Below are 17,133 nucleotides of genomic sequence, written 5' to 3' on the forward strand. Positions count from 1 at the left end.
CTGGGATGCCATATAAAAAGTCCATTTGCCATCCTGGATAAGGATTTTGACTACAAAGGTGTCAAAAGTCAGTGAAATTTATGAATTGCATGGTATGTAAGGTTTACCTCAAAAGAAAAATAAATATTGAACTCCAATGAAAGATATGCATGCTGAAGTATTTAGGAGACAGTATACAATGTCTCTAATTTATTTTGAAATGCATCCAAAAATTAGATTAATGGATGAATAGAGTAATAGGTAGATGTGAGATAAAGCAAATATAGTAAAATGCTAATGGTAGGATCTAAGTGGTGGGTATATGGGTGTAAAATTGTTCAGCTTTGCTGTATGTTAGAAAATTTTTATAATAAAATGTTGGAGAATATATGATCAGGATTATTTTGATATTTGTATTTACAAAAAAAGAGAAGATAGGATAGATTTCTGTAAAAAGTAGCTCTGTATGTCACAGACATGGTAAATACTTGTTTTCAGTCTTTTTGAACAAACCATACATTTAAATAAAATCAAAAGAAGGAAATAGCTGCTTAGATATAAGGAGAAAAAAAGATGTTTATAGTAGCAGAATCTGATCTTGGGGGGTGAGTGGGACCTAGAAATTTTCCTGAGGAAGTTATATTTGAGCTGAGACAGGTAGGAATTAATAACTAACAAAGGGCCATCCTAATTGCTATTTCTGGGTTACAAGCCACCCCAAAACTTAGTGGCATAAAACAATCATTTTATTATGCTCATGGATTCTGTGAGTCAGAAATTTGGACGGGGCACAGTTGGGGACAGTTTGTCTCTGCTCCATGATGTCTAGGGGTTCAGCTGGGAAGACAAAGGTGGCTTGACAGCTGGGGGCGGAATCTCTGGAGCTTCTTCACTCCCAAGTCTGACATCAGGGCTCAGATGACTTTAAGCTGGAACTACGGACTGTAGTGCCTATACAAGGTCTCTCCATGTGGTTTATGCTTCCTCAGAGCACGACTACCTCGGCAGAGTTGCACTTCTCACATGATGCCTCAAGGCTCCAGAGCTAGTCATTCCAGTGGACGAAGAATGCCTTTGCCTTTTACTACATAGCCTTGGAAATCACATAGTGTCAATTTCTATTCATTCCTATATTCTATTGGTTGAAGTTGTCACAATCCTGCCCAGATGGAGATAGACTCTACCTTTTCATGAGAGGAGTGTGAAAGAATTTGCAGTCGTGTTTTAATGGCGGGGGTGGGGGTGGGGGTGGCGCGCAGAGAATACTCCGGGCAGAGGGAAATTCATGTGGGAAATCCCTGTTATGGAAGTGAGGTCAGCAAGTTCAATAAACTGAAATAAGTAGCTGTAAATTTACCCCCCAGTCAAGCACTCCCTTTCCCCAATCTTGGCTTAAATTTTATCCATAGAACTTATCGCTTTCTAATATTCTATATTTTAAAATTCTTATTTTGTAAACTGTCTTTTCCCACTAGCTTTTGAGCTCCATGTGGGCAGGTTATATTTTCCCCTGTTTTGGTTACTGATATATCCACAAATTAAGCGATCAGAGTTTTTGAATGAATGAATGGGTGGATCAAGGATGTACCTTCGAGGGCCTTGTTGAGGGCATGACCAATGGCAAATTCTCTTGGAAAGGGCGTTGTTACAGAGTGTTTCCTTTTTCTTTCTTTCTTTTTTTAAAATGTACATACCTGGTCCAGGGATCAGAGAGCTGTATTTATTTATTTATTTATAATTTATTATTTATTTTTGGCTGTGTTGAGTCTTTGTTGCTGCGCACAGGCTTTCTCTAGTTGTGGCAAGCGGGGGTTACTCCTGGTTGCGGTGCGCAGGCTTCTCATTGCAATGGCTTCTCTTGTTGTAGAGCACAGGCTCTAGGTGTGCAGGCTTCAGTAGTTGTGGCATGCAGGCTTAGTAGTTGTGGCTTGCGGGCTCTAGAGCGCAAGCTCAGTAGTTGTGGGACACGGGCTTAGTTGCTCCGCGGCATGTGGGATCTTCCCGTACCAGGGCTCGAACCCGTATCCCCTGCATTGGTAGGCGGATCTTTAACCACTGAGCCACCAGGGAAGTCCCTACAGAGTGTTTTCTGAGCCTCAGTCAACAGCGGGAATAATTGGGACTGGCTTTATGGGAGGCGTGGTCATGTTCAGGCATGCAGGCTAAATTTATTCCTAGGAAAAAGGAGTCAAGGCTGGAGGCCAGCCTGTAAGAAGCAGTAGAAGAGGAGGCAAGGAAAATGTCCAGTGAGTAGCGGGAGGCTAAGTCGCAGATTGCCTAGGGTTATGTCCCAGGCAGGGCATCTGAGCCAGTGAAAAACATCCAGAGGCCAATGTTGTTAGTATTCTGTGGGCAGGGGAGGGGTCAAGGACTGACAAAGTGGGGTCAGAGGATCGAGACTTTGAAGAGCTGCTTAGGGGATGGAGAAAAGCTTGAGGCCATGGGAGAAGCCAATTGAAAGTGGCAGAGGAGCGGGCACTGACAGTGGACTAAGGGAAGGGTCCACAGCTTAGTGTTAGAAATGTTAGAAGCAAAGCATAAAGAACCTGAGGGTGTGTCTCAGGAGGGGAATGACGGCCAATGAAAAGCAGGCATAGGCGTGGCGCTGTCAAACTTCGCGGGGCGGGACCGGAGAGACCGAGCCAGAAATGAGACCCAAGCCAATGAAAATCCGCCAGGTGGGCGGGGCGTCGTCCTAAGGCCAAGGGTGGAGCCAATGAGACGCTGCGCCGCGTTCCCCATTGCCCCCGCCCCTGTGAAGCTAGTGCCGGAGCCACGGGCGGCCGTTAGGGGCGGGGCCTGCAGCCGCCCGCGCGCAGCTCGCGCCCTCCCCTTTGTGTCGCCATGGCGGCGGCATCGGCGACGAAGACGACGAGCGAGGGGTCCAGCGCGGCCGGCGCCTGAGGAGGCTACGCGACCATGGTGGTGAGGCGCCCACGCGGCCGTCAATCTGTCGGCGAAGTCAGTCTGTCCGCGCGGGGCCACGCCCCGCGCGCCCCGCCCCCGGCCCCGCCCGAGCCCGCGGCCTGCGCCGCCCCTCACCCCTCACCGCGGTCCCTCTCGTACCCCGGCCTGGTCTTGGGCCCGAGCTCTTACCCGAGCCCCGCCCCCTCAGCGCGCATCCCCCTTCCACGCCCTGGATGGGGGTGACAGTGGCCGAAGACCCAGACTTGGGAGGAAAAAGGGCTGGTCCAGGGAAGGACCCCGCATCCTCCAAGTGGCCCCCGCAGGGGCCTGCTGAGGCTCTCTGGGTCCTTCAACAGCCCCTATCCCAGAGCCATCCTCAGCGTCCTCATCCCAGCCTCCACCCCTCCCTGGCCTAGACCCCTCCTCCTCCTACCATCAGCCGGTTTCTCATTCTTGAGCCCCACCCCCACCCGGCTCCATCCTCAGCCTGACCCTTTTCTTCTCCTTCTCGTCTTTCTCACCCCTTCCCAGTCCCTCTCAACCAACCCTCCCTTATCCCCCATCAGCCTGAACCTTTACTTCAGCCTCTCCATCTGCTCCCCTCCTCCCTACTCCACCCTAATCCCAAGCCTGCATTGTACCCCGATGTGATCCTTGGGTCCTCTCCATCTTCTTGTCCTCATCCACCCTCCCCCACCATCTCCCTCTCCCACCCTGCTGCTCCTGCTCATTCATCCATTCATTCCCTCATTCGCTCACTTAACATTCACTGAGACCTCTGTGTAGCCCCTTTGCTCCAGGCACAGAGAAAGTCAGATCCCCTCCTGCCTTGGGGAGCTTCATGGGCTGGAGAGGGACCCACCCAAGGGTGAGACCCAAAGGACGAAGTCGGCGTTGTAGAGATACGAAGGAGGGAGAGGCTAGAGCCCAGCCTGAGGAATCCTCATCTGGCAGATGGTTAATTTATTCATCAGAGTTTACCCAGCCCCTGCTGTGTGACTGAGCTGGCACTGGGCATTGGGACCCAGAGAGGAATCAGGCACAACCCAACCTGTGAGGAGCATCAATTCTGTGCCCAGCTCTGTGCTGGACAATGCTCGGGGACTAGGGACTCAGTCCCAGTCCAATGGGGGAGATGGACTCCTCCACTGGACTGTCACCAGACAGGGACACCTCAGAGTGCTCAAGGCTGTAATGAGGGAAGCTCAGGCAACACCAAGCCTGGGATGGGGGTGGCTCAGGGGATGCGGGAGTCCAGAAGAGGAGCCTGACACAGCCTGAAGGGTCAGGGAGAACTTCCGAGAGGTGGGAACATGAGAGCTGAGGCCTGAGGGATAAGTGAAAAGACGGAAAGGATGGGGAAGAGTGTTCCATGCAGCAGGACCAGCCTTTGCAAAGCCCTAGAAGGAAATGAGAAGATGGTACTTTTGTTGGACTCTTAGAAGTTTGAGAGCTCTGAGAGCAGAGGCAGTGGGAAGAGATGAGGCTGGAGAGGTAAACAGACCAGAATATTTAGACTTTATCTTTTTTTTTTTTTTTTTTTTTTTTTTTGCGGTACGCGGGCCTCTCACTGTTGAGGCCTCTCCCGATGCGGAGCACAGGCTCCAGACACGCAGGCTCAGCGGCCATGGCTCATGGGCCCAGCCACTCGGCGGCATGTGGGATCTTCCCGGACCGGGGCACAAACCCACGTCCCCTGCATCGGCAGGCGGACTCTCAACCACTGCGCCACCAGGGAAGCCCTAGACTTTATCTTAAAGACAACAGGGAGCCATTGAAGATTCATGAGCTGTGGAGAGACAGAGGCAGATTTGTGTTTTGTGAAAGTTATACAGGCTCTTGCTGTGAAGAAGCTGGCAGGGAGGGAGAGGTGGAAGCAGGAAGACTGATAAGATGGGAGCAGTGACTGTCCAGATGTCTATGAAAGGCGTGGAGAGGCACATACGGGAGATGACTGTACTCTGCTGGGGCTACAGGAGGGTTTTAAATGGGGAGAGATGGTACCAACATGCTCTTTCCCTAATTCACCCGTGGGCCGTGCTCTGCCAGCCCCCCACCCCAGACCACACACGAAGAAGCAGACCTACCCTCAGCCCAGCCTTTACCTCCCCCTGACCTACCCCTCTTCTCCCTGCTCAGGGCAGTGTATGGAGCAATTCGGGCCCGCAGGCCCAGGCTGACAGATAACAATGCTCCCGTTGTCTCTCTGCTCCCATCTCTGGGGGCCTCTGATTCTTCTTTCTGCTCTACAGGCTCGCAGCACTGACAGCCTGGATGGCCCAGGGGAAGGCTCAGTGCAGCCCCTGCCCCCAGCTGGGGGGCCCAGTGTGAAGGGCAAGCCTGGGAAGAGGTGAGAGGTGAGGGACAGGCTCAACTTAGGAGGGGAACCAAGTACAGGAGCCACTAGTGACCTGTCACCTGTCCCCCAGGCTCTCGGCTCCTCGAGGTCCCTTTCCCCGGCTGGCTGACTGTGCCCATTTCCACTACGAGAACGTTGACTTCGGCCACATTCAGGTATGGGGGCAGCACCAGGTGGGTAGGCAAGATCCCACCCAGCCCTGAAGCAGTATCAGCCACTTTACTGCTGAAACTTACCCTTGGGACTGGCTGCTCAGTGGCAGGAGCTGCAGGGCAGAAGGGGAGAGTTGTTCATTCATTCATTTGTTCCTTTATTCATTCAGCAACAACTTTTTGTTAGGTGTATGCTTTGTGCCAGGACCCTGTACTCTGACTAAGACATCACGAGGACCTGCTTTTGGGGAGGCTCAGGAGGGGGACACAGACCCATCCTTAGATAATGCCGATCTGGAGAGGTCAGGGCTGGAAAAAAGTGAGACCCTCACCTGGACCTTTGTTTCCCTCTACAGCTCCTGCTGTCTCCAGAGCGTGAAGGTCCCAGCTTCTCTGGAGAGAATGAACTGGTGTTTGGGGTGCAGGTGACCTGTCAGGTGAGGCCACCCACCCCTACCTCTCATCGAGCCTGGCGGACTGGTTGCCACAGTCCTCAGCTCAGGGTAATGGAACCATTGCTCCCTCCTGTCCTTCCCGCTCCCACAGGGCCGTTCCTGGCCAGTTCTCCGCAGTTATGATGACTTCCGTTCCCTGGACGCCCACCTCCACCGGTGCATATTTGACCGGAGGTTTTCCTGCCTCCCAGAGCTTCCCCCACCCCCAGAGGGTGCCAGGGCTGCCCAGGTAAACTACTTGTTGTCCCAGCCCCTACCTCAGCCAAGGTGTGTCCTCATCAGAGATGTGTGAAACCATCAAGGCAGGGGAATAGAGAAATATTTAAGCACTGGTATGGCCCGAGTCCCAGCCAGTCAGAGGCCTTAGAACTGCAGCAGGGTTCTGGAGACTCCCTTTAGTTGTAGGATCATAGGGAGTTCCCGGGGGTTTCATGGAAGGGTCAGAATGGCCAAACCAATGGGGGCACACGGGGACTCGGCATAGTCTATTTAACCAATTGATATGACAGCATTTCAGTACTTAAGAGCGAACGGAGCCGCACCCATGCGTACAAGTTGAATTTCGGCTCTGCCAGAGGCGAGCTAGGGCAGTATAGGAGGGCAGTGGGCTGTCTTGGGCGGGGTCTTCTCACATAGCCCACTCTGACCACCTGCCCCCAGATGCTGGTGCCGCTGCTGCTGCAGTACCTGGAGACCCTGTCAGGGCTGGTGGACAGTAACCTCAACTGTGGGCCCGTGCTCACCTGGATGGAGGTGGGCCCGGGCAGGAGGGCTTGGAGCTGGGAGTGAGTGAGGGATGTCTGGGGAGCAAGAACCAGCCTGGGAGGGTGTGTGTGGGCACAGGAAAGAAACGAGTAGGAGTGGAGGAGACGCTGGTATTTCAGTGTCTGTGTGGGCGCTTGCCTATGGGGGGAAAAACGTGTGTGCGCGCATGCGCACACAGGTGTTGAGCTGTAGGGATGTGAGAATTTCAAGGTATATTGGTTAGAAATAGGTTTGGCTGTAGCTCACAGAATGCCGGGCTAAGAGTGGCTTAAAGCAGCAGGGTTGGGATCTTTTTTAATTAATTAATTTTATTTTTGGCTGCGTTGGATCTTAATTGCTGCACGTGGGCTTTCTCTAGTTGCAGGGAGCAGGGGCTATTCTTCGTTGCGATGCACAGGCTTCTCATTGCGGTGGCTTCTCTTGTTGCGGACCACGGGCGGGCTCTAGGAGTGCGGGCTTCAGTAGTTGTCGCACACGGGCTTCAGTAGTGTGGCTCACGGGCTCAGTAGTTGTGGCTCGCGGGCTCTAGAGTGCAGGCTCACTAGCTGTAGTGCACGGGCCTGGTTGCTCCGTGGCATGTGGAATATTCCCGGACCAGGGCTCAAACCCATGTGCCCTGCATTGGCAGGCGGACTCTTAACCACTGTGCCACCAGGGAAGCCCTAAGCAGCAGGTTTTTAGATAGCAGATGTGCAGCGTTTGCTATGGAGGACGAGGGTGCAGGGGCGTATCAGAAAGACTTCGGGCAGGGGAGTCCTGGGACATGGAAAGGGCTTTGTTTTGGGAGGGGCAAGAATGTAGGTGTTTGACCAATAGCTCTGAGTGACAGGGGCTCTTGGGTGGGAGACAGGTGGTGGCCTCCATTGGGCATGGAGGAACCTTCTCTGTCTTTATTATCGCCTTCCTCTGGCCTCTCCCTGCCACATTCTCTTCCATCTCAGCTGGACAACCATGGCCGGCGACTGCTCCTCAGTGAGGAGGCCTCACTCAATATCCCTGCGGTGGCCGCTGCCCATGTGGTGAAGCGGTACACAGCCCAGGCACCAGACGAGCTGTCCTTTGAGGTGAGGCTGTGGAGGAGCAGACTCCAGCTGGGTCCCCACTTCCCCTGCGCCTTCTGACCCTCCCTCCTCACACCTGCCCACTCCCAGGTGGGAGACATTGTCTCAGTGATCGACATGCCGCCCACGGAGGATCGGAGCTGGTGGCGGGGCAAGCGGGGCTTCCAGGTGAGCCTGGCTTGGGGTGGACAGGTGGGGTCGGGGCACTGCGCCAGCTCAGATGGCCCAGTCACTGACCCCAAACCCTCCTCAGGTCGGATTCTTCCCCAGCGAGTGTGTGGAGCTGTTCACAGAGCGGCCGGGTCCAGGACTAAAGGGGGGTGAGTGTCCTGGGCAAAGTGGGGAGGCCCTCCTGCATCCTTTGTCTGCCATCCATCCTTTCCACCCCTTGTTCGCCCCACAGATGCCGACGGTCCCCCGGGTGGTATCCCAGCTCCCCAGGGTATCTCCTCTCTGACCTCAGGTAATGCAAACGAGGGGCGAGGCCCCTGCCTCCCACCCCATCAGACCGGGGGCTGCACTGACCCTGTTTGACCCGCCTTTACACCCACAGCTGTGCCCCGGCCGCGTGGGAAGCTGGCCGGCCTCCTCCGCACCTTCATGCACTCCCGCCCTTCCCGGCAGCGGCTGCGGCAGCGGGGCATCTTGCGGCAGAGGGTCTTCGGCTGTGACCTTGGAGAGCACCTCAGCAACTCAGGCCAGGATGGTGAGGCCCGGGCCCACCTGCCCTGCCCGATCCTCCCACCCAGGCTGCAACCTGCCCAGCCCTGACCCCGCTGTTTCTCCCAGTGCCCCAGGTGCTTCGCTGCTGCTCTGAGTTTATCGAGGCCCATGGGGTGGTAGATGGAATCTATCGGCTCTCGGGTGTGTCATCCAACATCCAGAGGCTACGGTGAGGACCCTCCACCAACCCCTTCCCTCTGCAAACATTTATTGAGCATCATCTCTATTCCAGGCCCTGTGCCATGTGCTGGGGACACAGAGTTATTGGGAGGGCACAGGGCAGGGTTGGACCGGGGTGGGGGCAGGGAAGGCTTCCTTGAGGAAGTGACACCCCAGCTGAGGTCTGAAAGGTGAGAGCAGAACAAGCACTCAAAGCAGAGGGGTCGGCCTTCACTGAGCACCTGCCACATGCCAAGCACTAGGCACTGGGGACGCAGTGGTGAATGAGACAACCAGAAAATCCTGCCCTCACGGGGCACGTGCTAGAGGGGGAGCCAAACAAGGAAATGAGAGAGTTTACAATAGGTGACAAGTGGTATGGAGGAAAAAAGACAGGGGTAAGCAAGATCATAATAAGAAAAGGGGGGGGGGGGGTATTGCGGTTTTCAGTAGGGTGGGCGGAGAAGGCCTCCTGGGGGAGAGCTCGCTGTGGAGGAGGTGAGGGAGCGAGCCATGTGCTTATCCACGTTGGAGGGAACAGCCAGCGTGAGGGGAAAGCAGCAGGAGATGATGTCTGCGAAATGATTAGGGGCAGAGCATGCAGGGCCTTTTTTTTTTTTTTGGCGATACGTGGGCCTCTCACTGCTGTGGCCTCTCCCGTTGCGGAGCACAGGCTCCGGACGCTCAGGCTCAGCGGCCATGGCTCACGGGTCCAGCCGCTCCACGGCATGTGGGATCTTCCGGACCGGGGTGCGAACCCGTGTCCCCTGCATCGGCAGGCGGACTTTCAACCACTGCGCCACCAGGGAAGCCCCACAGGGGGCCTTTTTGATGACTGTTAGGATTTGGGCTTTTACTGGGAGTAAGAGGGGAGCCACAGGATGGGTTCTGAGCCCAGGAGAGGCAGCATGCATAACAACAGTCGAAGAGGTGGGAAGCAGTGAGGCATGGGCTTCCAAGCTGACAGGAGGCCGTGAAGCAAGAGCGTGAAGCCTGGGGCAGTGAGAGATGAGGCCGAGGTCACGTGCATAGAGCTTTTACCTGAGAGGGTGGGACACCGCCAGGTTGTGAGCAGGGGCCGCTGGGATTTCAGCTGCATTTTCCAGTGTGACCTCTTGGAGCCAGGAAAATGGCACAACTTTGTGGACAGAGCCCGGTCACACTGTGGAGGCAGATAGCCTTGGGTAGCTACAAGCAGGGCATCTCCCACCTGAGCCTCAGTGTCCTCCTCTGTAAGTGGGGTGCCCTTGTCTTTGGCACATAGGGTTGTTGGGGGGAAGGGGGGCTCAGTAAGGTTCTGAGAGCCTCTGAAGAGCCCAGCACAGGAAGAGGATTGCATCCACCTGTGGACACTTTAGGGGGCGGGGGAAGGACACGGCCAGGTGGGCTAGCTCTGACCCGAATCTTCCTCCTCCTTGACCTGGTGGCCTCAGGCATGAGTTTGACAGTGAGAGGATCCCTGAACTGTCTGGCCCCGCCTTCCTGCAGGACATCCACAGCGTGTCCTCCCTCTGCAAGCTCTACTTCCGAGAGCTGCCGAACCCCTTGCTCACATACCAGCTCTACGGGAAGTTCAGCGTGAGTGAGGGCGCTGGCAAGGTTGGAGGGTGCTGGGGGGCGTGCGGCCCCCCTCATTCATGCTCACACAATCTCAGGAAGCCATGTCAGTGCCTGGGGAGGAGGAACGCCTGGTGCGGGTCCACGACGTCATCCAGCAGCTGCCCCCGCCGCACTACAGGTAAACCAGGAGGGGCAGGGAAGGGCTGTGGTGGGCTCCCAAGGGAGTTGAGGCTCAGGCGTCCCCCTCCGCTTCCACCCCCAGGACCCTGGAGTACCTGCTGAGGCACTTGGCCCGCATGGCGAGACACAGTGCCAACACCAGCATGCATGCCCGCAACCTGGCCATTGTTTGGGCACCCAACCTGCTACGGTAAGCTGGCAGCTCACCAGCCTGCCCCCCAGCTCCCTCCCACAGGCTGGGCCTTGAGTCTCCCCCTCCCCCTCCCCCACCCCAGGAACCCACCCAGCTTTTGCTCTCTTGTTCATTTCGCGTATTTCTTAAGTGTTGGATGCCAGTATGCCAGCCCCTGTTCTCAGCACCGGGGACACAGTAGTGAGCAGGAACCTGTGCTCTGGGCTCACATTCTCATGCGGGAGATGACAGTGAACCATTACAAGAAAAACACAGAGCGCTGTCTGATGGTGATGAGTGGCAAGGAGAAAGGTTACAAAGTGGGGAAGGGAGATCTGCAGGGCCATGGCATTTGAAATGTTTAGACTGGCAGTGAAGGCTTCAGGAAAAAGTCTTCCATGGCCAGCAGCAGAGTAAGCCCCAGAGGATTTGATGGTGACCAAGACAGGCAAGTTCTCTGTTCTGGAGGAGTTCAGTTCTTCTTGGGAAACAGATAAGTAAATAAATAAAATAGATGGTACATGGTAGGTATAAGAACTACAGGAGAAAAAATAAAGACAGACCTGGAATATAGAGGTTTACAATTTTAAATGAAGTGGGTGGGGAAGACTCCATTGAGAAGGTAACATTTGAGTTCATACCTGCAGAAGGTGAGGGAAGGACCCATGTGGATATCTGAGGAAGAGCAAACTAGGCAGAGGGAATAGCAAGTGCAAAGGTCCTGGGGCTGGGTCAGGGCCTAGTGTTTTGGAGGAGCAGCAGAGGGGCCAGTGTGACTGGAGCTGAGTGAGTGAGGGAGGGGTTGAGGGGGAGGAGATGGTAAGGTCAGAGAGGTGATGGACCAGGTAGGGGAGGGACTTATGGGTTGTGGGTCATAGTGAGGACTTTGGCTTTTACCAGGAGTGAAATGCAGCCAGAAGAGGGCTCTGAGCCAGGAGGGCCCTGATCTGACTCAGGGGTTCACAGGCTCCCTCTGGCTGTGTGTGGGGAGCAGACTGTAGGGGCGGGATGGGAGCAGGGAGACCAGGGAGGAGGTTGTGTGATGGTCCAGGAGGGAGAGCGTGGAGGCTGGGCCAGGGTGGGGGTAGTGGAGGAGCAGAGTTTAGATTCTGGATAGACTTTGTGAGTGGAGCCAACAGGGTCTGCCGAGACTGGATGTGGGTGTGAGGGAAAGACGGGCCAAGGACAATTCTAGGGTGTTTGGCCTGAACCACTAGAAGAAGTACACTGACTGAAATGGGATAGGCAGGGAGGGAGCAGGTTTGGGGAAGGGTTGAGAATGCAGTTTTAGTTTGACAGGGTCAGAGACATTGAATGATAGGCATTGCTTCCAAGGCTCCCTACCTCGCCTGGCCAGAACCCACCAGCTGGGCTCGAGGCACCGGGCCACCCTCCCCGTCCTCCCATCCAGGTCCATGGAGCTGGAGTCAGTGGGGCTGGGGGGGGCAGCAGCCTTCCGGGAGGTGCGGGTGCAGTCGGTGGTGGTGGAATTCCTGCTCACCCACGTGGACGTCCTGTTCAGCGACACTTTCACCTCTGCTGGCCTTGACCCTGCAGGTATGCCCATCCACCCCCGATGTCCTGACTACTGCCCCCTCATTGTCCGGGCTGCAGCGGGAGGGCAGGTGGGCTCCCAGCCCCATCCCTATCCCACTGAAGCTGGACCTCCCTTCTGGCTCCTTGAGGACCCCGCCCCGGCCTCTCCCTCCCCTCCCCCCCCTTCTCATTTCAGCTCCTACGCTCAGGATCCCCACTTCTTGGCCCGGACATCGTTCTTCCTTCACCCCTTGTAGCTCCTGGGGGCGCTCGGGGCCTTGGGTCCACCTGGGAGGAGGTGGGAGGTCCCCAGACTTGACCCCGCCCCAGCCCCACCCAGACTCCCCGCCCTGCCCCGGACCCCAGCCCAGTCAGGATTCAGCACGTCGGAGGGCCCTCTGGCTCGAGGTAACTGAAGCCAGAGCCGCTGTCCTCGCTGGCTGCTGGGAGCTGCCTCCTCATCAGCTCGTTCTGCCTCACGCCTCCTCCTCACCTGCCTGCTGCCCACCCGTTCCCGCCTGATCCGCCCTGGCCCCCTGCCTTGCCAGCCCGGGTGGGCACGCTGCTGGGCCGGGGCTTGGGCTGTAGCGCTTGGCTTTGCCTGTGGCCTTGAATGGTCCCAGAGCTGACGGCTGCCCCCTTTCCCGACTTCCCAGGCCGCTGCCTCCTCCCCAGGCCCAAGTCCCTTGCGGGCAGCGGCCCCTCCACTCGCCTGCTGACGCTGGAGGAAGCCCAGGCTCGCACCCAGGGCCGGCTGGGGACGCCCACCGAGCCCACAACTTCCAAGGCCCCAGCTTCACCTGTGGAAAGGTGAGTGGGAGGCCTGGAAGGGGAGGGGCTCGCCGGGGGGCCCCAGCTCTCAGCCTGCCTCCTGTGTCTCACCCAAACTCCAGGAGGAAGGGGGAGAGAGGCGAGAAACAGCGGAAGCCTGGGGGTAGCAGCTGGAAGACCTTCTTTGCCCTGGGCCGGGGCCCCAGCATCCCCCGAAAGAAGCCTCTTCCCTGGCTAGGGGGCACCCGTGCCCGACCGCCACCTTCAGGTCAGAGGCCGGGCAGCTGGCGTGGTGGTCAGAGAGGCACTGTGTAGTGCCCCCCGTGACCCTTCTTCCTCTCCCTGCAGGCAGCCGACCTGACACTGTCACGCTGAGATCTACCAAGAGTGAGGAGTCTCTGTCATCGCAGGCCAGCGGGGCTGGTGAGCACAGGGCAGCGCTGCCTATGCCCAGGTGGAGCTGGGAGGGACTGGGGCCCTGAGCTGGCCTCCAAGTGGTGTTTTCAGATTTGGGGGTCTTGGGTTTTTTTCGTTTTTAATCTGGACCATAGGTACAATGAGTTGGATAAAGCTTCACCCTTGTTTCCTGATGCACTATGATCACTGGTCCATGCAGCGTCCTTTCAAAGTCTTCTATTCATCCCTTTTGAAAAAAAAATTAAATAGTGTAATGAACACCCATGAACCCACTGGCCAGAACTGAAAGAGCGCCACTATGTTACCTGCGAACTCTTCCCCCTCCCACCTGCTGCCTCCCCACCACAGGCATCCTCTAAATTTGATAGTCTTCATCCCTTTGCATTTACAGTTTTATCACATACAGGTGCAGGCGTCAATAACATACTGGGAAGTTCTAGTTGTTTTGAAACTTTAATTAAAGGGTACCATTAAAAGCGGTATCGCGCTATATGTGGATTCACTCACCACTACATTATAGGCTGCCGTCCGCGCTGCTGAGTAGAGCTCAGCCTCCTTCCTCTCCGTCACTCTCTAGTGTTCCATGTGGGTGTCCCCTTGGGAGTTGCTTGTCCATCCTCCTCCTGATGGATCTGGGGGCTCTGATGAGCTCGCCCAGGAGTGGAGGTGCATACTGTACGGTATGCTCACGTCCAACTGTACAAGACAAGGCCCAAGTATTTCCCAGACGTGGTCGCCCCACGCTGTACTCCCAGCCACTGTGTATGAGATCTTGCTGGTCTCATGCTCACAGCCAGTGGGGTCGTTAGACTTCATTCTTGCCTTTGGGTCTGGAAGGATTCTCTTCATGGACTTGCCATTTATTTCCTTCATCACCCATGAGTCTGAACAGCTCTCCCTGGATTCCCAGCCATTGTGACCCTGTCCAGGGACGTGCCTCTTCATGTTATTTCCCCAACTTACTGGGTGGTGTGTCCTGTTCTCACTGATGTATATGGGTATGTAAAGTTCTGATCCCTGACCCCTAACTGCGCCCCCCATACTGCCCTTCCAGGCCTCCAGAGGCTGCACAGGCTACGGCGACCCCACTCCAGCAGTGATGCTTTTCCTGTGGGCCCAGCACCTGCTGGCTCCTGCGAGAGCCTATCATCCTCCGAGTCCTCCGAGACCTCCGAGTCCTCCGAGACCTCCGAGTCCTCCGCAGCTGGGCTGGGGGCGCTCTCCGGTTCCCCCTCACACCGAGCCTCAGCCTGGCTAGATGATGGGGACGAGCTGGACTTCAGCCCACCCCGCTGCCTGGAGGGGCTCCGGGGGCTTGACTTTGATCCCCTTACCTTTCGATGCAGCAGCCCCACCCCAGGGGACCCTGCACCTCCCGCCAGCCCGGCACCCCCGGCCCCCGCCTCTGCCTTTCCACCCAGGGTGACCTCCCAGGCCCTCTCGCCCCGTGGACCCACCGGCCCTGCCTCACCCATTGCCCTGGACATCTCAGAGCCCCTGGCTGTATCGGTGCCACCCGCTGTCCTGGAGCTGCTGGGGGCTGGAGGAACACCTGCCTCGGCCACCCCAGCGCCAGCCCTCAGCCCCAGCCCAGGCCTGCGCCCCCATCTCATCCCCCTGCTGCTGCGTGGAGCTGAGGCCCAGCTGAGCGACACCTGCCAACAGGAGATCTGCAGCAAGCTGGCACTGCCTGGTCCCCGGGGAGCCCAAGGCCAGCATGGTGAGTACTGTCTAGCCCCCCTGATCCCGCACCCTCACAGCCCTGAGGCTGCGCCCAAGACCCTGCCGACTCCTCTTCCCACTCCTCTCCTAGGTGCTGGTATGGATTCACCGCTGCTGCCCCCACCCCTGTCCCTCCTTCGTCCTGGGGGGGCCCCGCCCCCGCCTCCCAAAAACCCAGCGCGCCTCATGGCCCTGGCCCTGGCTGAGCGGGCTCAGCAGGTGGCTCAGAGACAGAGTCAGCAGGAGCAGGGCAGCACCCCGTCTGCTCCCCACTCCCCTTTCCACGGCTCGCTGTCCCTGGAGGTGGGCAGTGAGCCCCCAGGGACCTCAGGGAGTGGGCCACCCCCCCCGCTCCCTAGCCCACCCAGGTGCCTGGGCTCCGGGACCCTCACCCTCCCTACCAAGACAACAAAGCGATGGGAGCCTGGTGAGGAGCCAGCGGCCCACGGGGACCTCAAGGAGGGGACCCAGGGGCCCTTCCCAGGTCAGTGCCCAGCTCAGGACAGGTGGGAGGTACAGGGATGTGCCAGAGATGGCAGCCCACTTCCTGTGTTCTGTCCCCCCACAGGTTCCTACCCCTGGCTTCTTCTCCTCAGCCCCCCGGGAGTGCCTACCATCCTTCCTCGGGGTCCCCAGGCCAGGCTTGTACCCCCTTGGCTCCCCATCCTTCCAGCCCAGCTCCCCAGCCCCAGTCTGGAGGAGCCCCCTGGGTCCCCCTGCACCACTGGACAGAGGAGAGAACCTGTACTATGAGATCGAGGCAGGCGAGGGGTCCCCTTACTCTGGTCCCACCCGGTCCTGGAGTCCCTTGCGTTCCATGCCCCCAGATAGGCTCAATGCCTCGTATGGCATGCTTGGCCAATCACCACCACTCCATAGGTCCCCCGACTTCCTGCTCAGTTACCCACCACCCCCCTCCTGCTTTCCCCACGACCACCTTGGCTACTCAGCCCCTCAGCACCCTGCCCGGCGCCCCACCCGACCTGAGCCCCTCTATGTCAACCTAGCCCTAGGGCCCAGGGGTCCCTCACCCGCCTCTTCCAGCTCCTCCTCCCCTCCGGCCCACCCCAGAAGCCGCTCTGATCCTGGTCCCCCAGCCCCCCGCCTCCCCCAGAAACAGCGGGCCCCCTGGGGCCACCATACCCCTCACAGGGTGCCTGGGCCCTGGGGCCCTCCAGACCCGCTCCCCTACAGGGCAGCCCCACCAGCCTATGGAAGGGGGGGCGAGCACCACCGAGGGTCCTTGTACAGGAATGGGGGGCAAGGAAGGGAGGGGGCTGGTCCCCCACCCCCCTACCCCACTCCCAGCTGGTCCTTCCACTCTGAGGGCCAGACCCGAAGCTACTGTTGAGCCAGAGCTGGGAGAGACCTTCCTCCTTTCTCTTCTCCCTCACTGATCTTGGTCCAACCTAATCCCTTGTTTTGTATTTTCTTGAGCTCCTGACCCCTACCCCAGGTTTCTAACTTTGTAACTTGCCTCTGATGTGGGTCCCTAACCTGTTATCATAGCTTACCTACCCTGGGCTGAAGGGCATGCCCATCACCCCACCACCCTCCATCCTGGGGGCTCTTGCACAAATCTGAGAGGGTTAGGCTGACTCCCTGTCCTCCCTTTCTCTCCAGGAGTTCCCAGCATGTCCTGTCCTGTGCACAGGGGGTGGGGGGACAGCTCCTGCCATCTCCCCCCACATACCCCACTAAACCATCTGACAAAATTAATGAATAAAAATGGTGAAAATGTGGCTGCTAGTGTCATGCTGGGACCAGGCTCAGTGAATAAAGAGGCAGTAACAGATGGGTTGCTTTCTCATTTTATCATTTCAGCAGGTGCTAAGTGGCGAGTCACTCCTGGGAGACTCTGAGGGGCAATATCTGCAGAGAAGGGGCCATGGGTGCCCTAACAGTTTGTGTCAGGAGTGGGATTGAGCCTGGGCCTGTCTTCAAGTTGGCATCCACCTTGTAGCTCTGCTATGATCTCCAGCAGATCCATCCTGGGGATGGGGGGCGGGGTTGGTGGCGGGCAGGTGAGGGTTATCTCAGGGATGAGGAAGGGGCCTGTGGCCTCCCACCAGTGCCCCATTTCTCACTTCTGCAGGCTGGAGAAGAGACTTCCTCCGATCAGCTCAGGGCTGGGCGCCTGCAGGAGTAAAAGACTAGAGCTGCCACCCGGTGGCCACGGAGCTCAGGATGGCCCTGGGAGGGTGGGGTGGGGCAG

General features: G+C 57.3%; 1 protein-coding gene across 1 annotated transcript; it reads left to right on the forward strand.

Moving 5' to 3' along the window:
* Nucleotides 1-4,544: 4,544 nt before the first annotated feature.
* ARHGAP33 (Rho GTPase activating protein 33) lies at nt 4,545-16,712 on the forward strand. Its single transcript, XM_027078863.1, is given in 22 exon segments — nt 4,545-5,236; nt 5,316-5,400; nt 5,754-5,834; nt 5,944-6,081; nt 6,513-6,605; nt 7,559-7,681; nt 7,769-7,846; nt 7,932-7,998; nt 8,082-8,141; nt 8,232-8,384; nt 8,468-8,570; nt 9,994-10,138; nt 10,216-10,298; nt 10,383-10,490; nt 11,884-12,029; nt 12,665-12,818; nt 12,902-13,047; nt 13,128-13,202; nt 14,251-14,916; nt 15,010-15,260; nt 15,262-15,402; nt 15,487-16,712. Coding segments are annotated over 22 exon segments (3,840 nt in total). The 5' UTR covers nt 4,545-5,075; the 3' UTR covers nt 16,270-16,712.
* The last annotated feature ends 421 nt before the right edge of the window (nt 16,713-17,133 follow it).

Source organism: Aethalodelphis obliquidens, unplaced genomic scaffold (assembly GCF_003676395.1).
Source record: "Aethalodelphis obliquidens isolate GAN/ISIS:26980383/991018 unplaced genomic scaffold, ASM367639v1 scaffold43, whole genome shotgun sequence".
Lineage (NCBI taxonomy): Eukaryota > Metazoa > Chordata > Mammalia > Artiodactyla > Delphinidae > Aethalodelphis > Aethalodelphis obliquidens.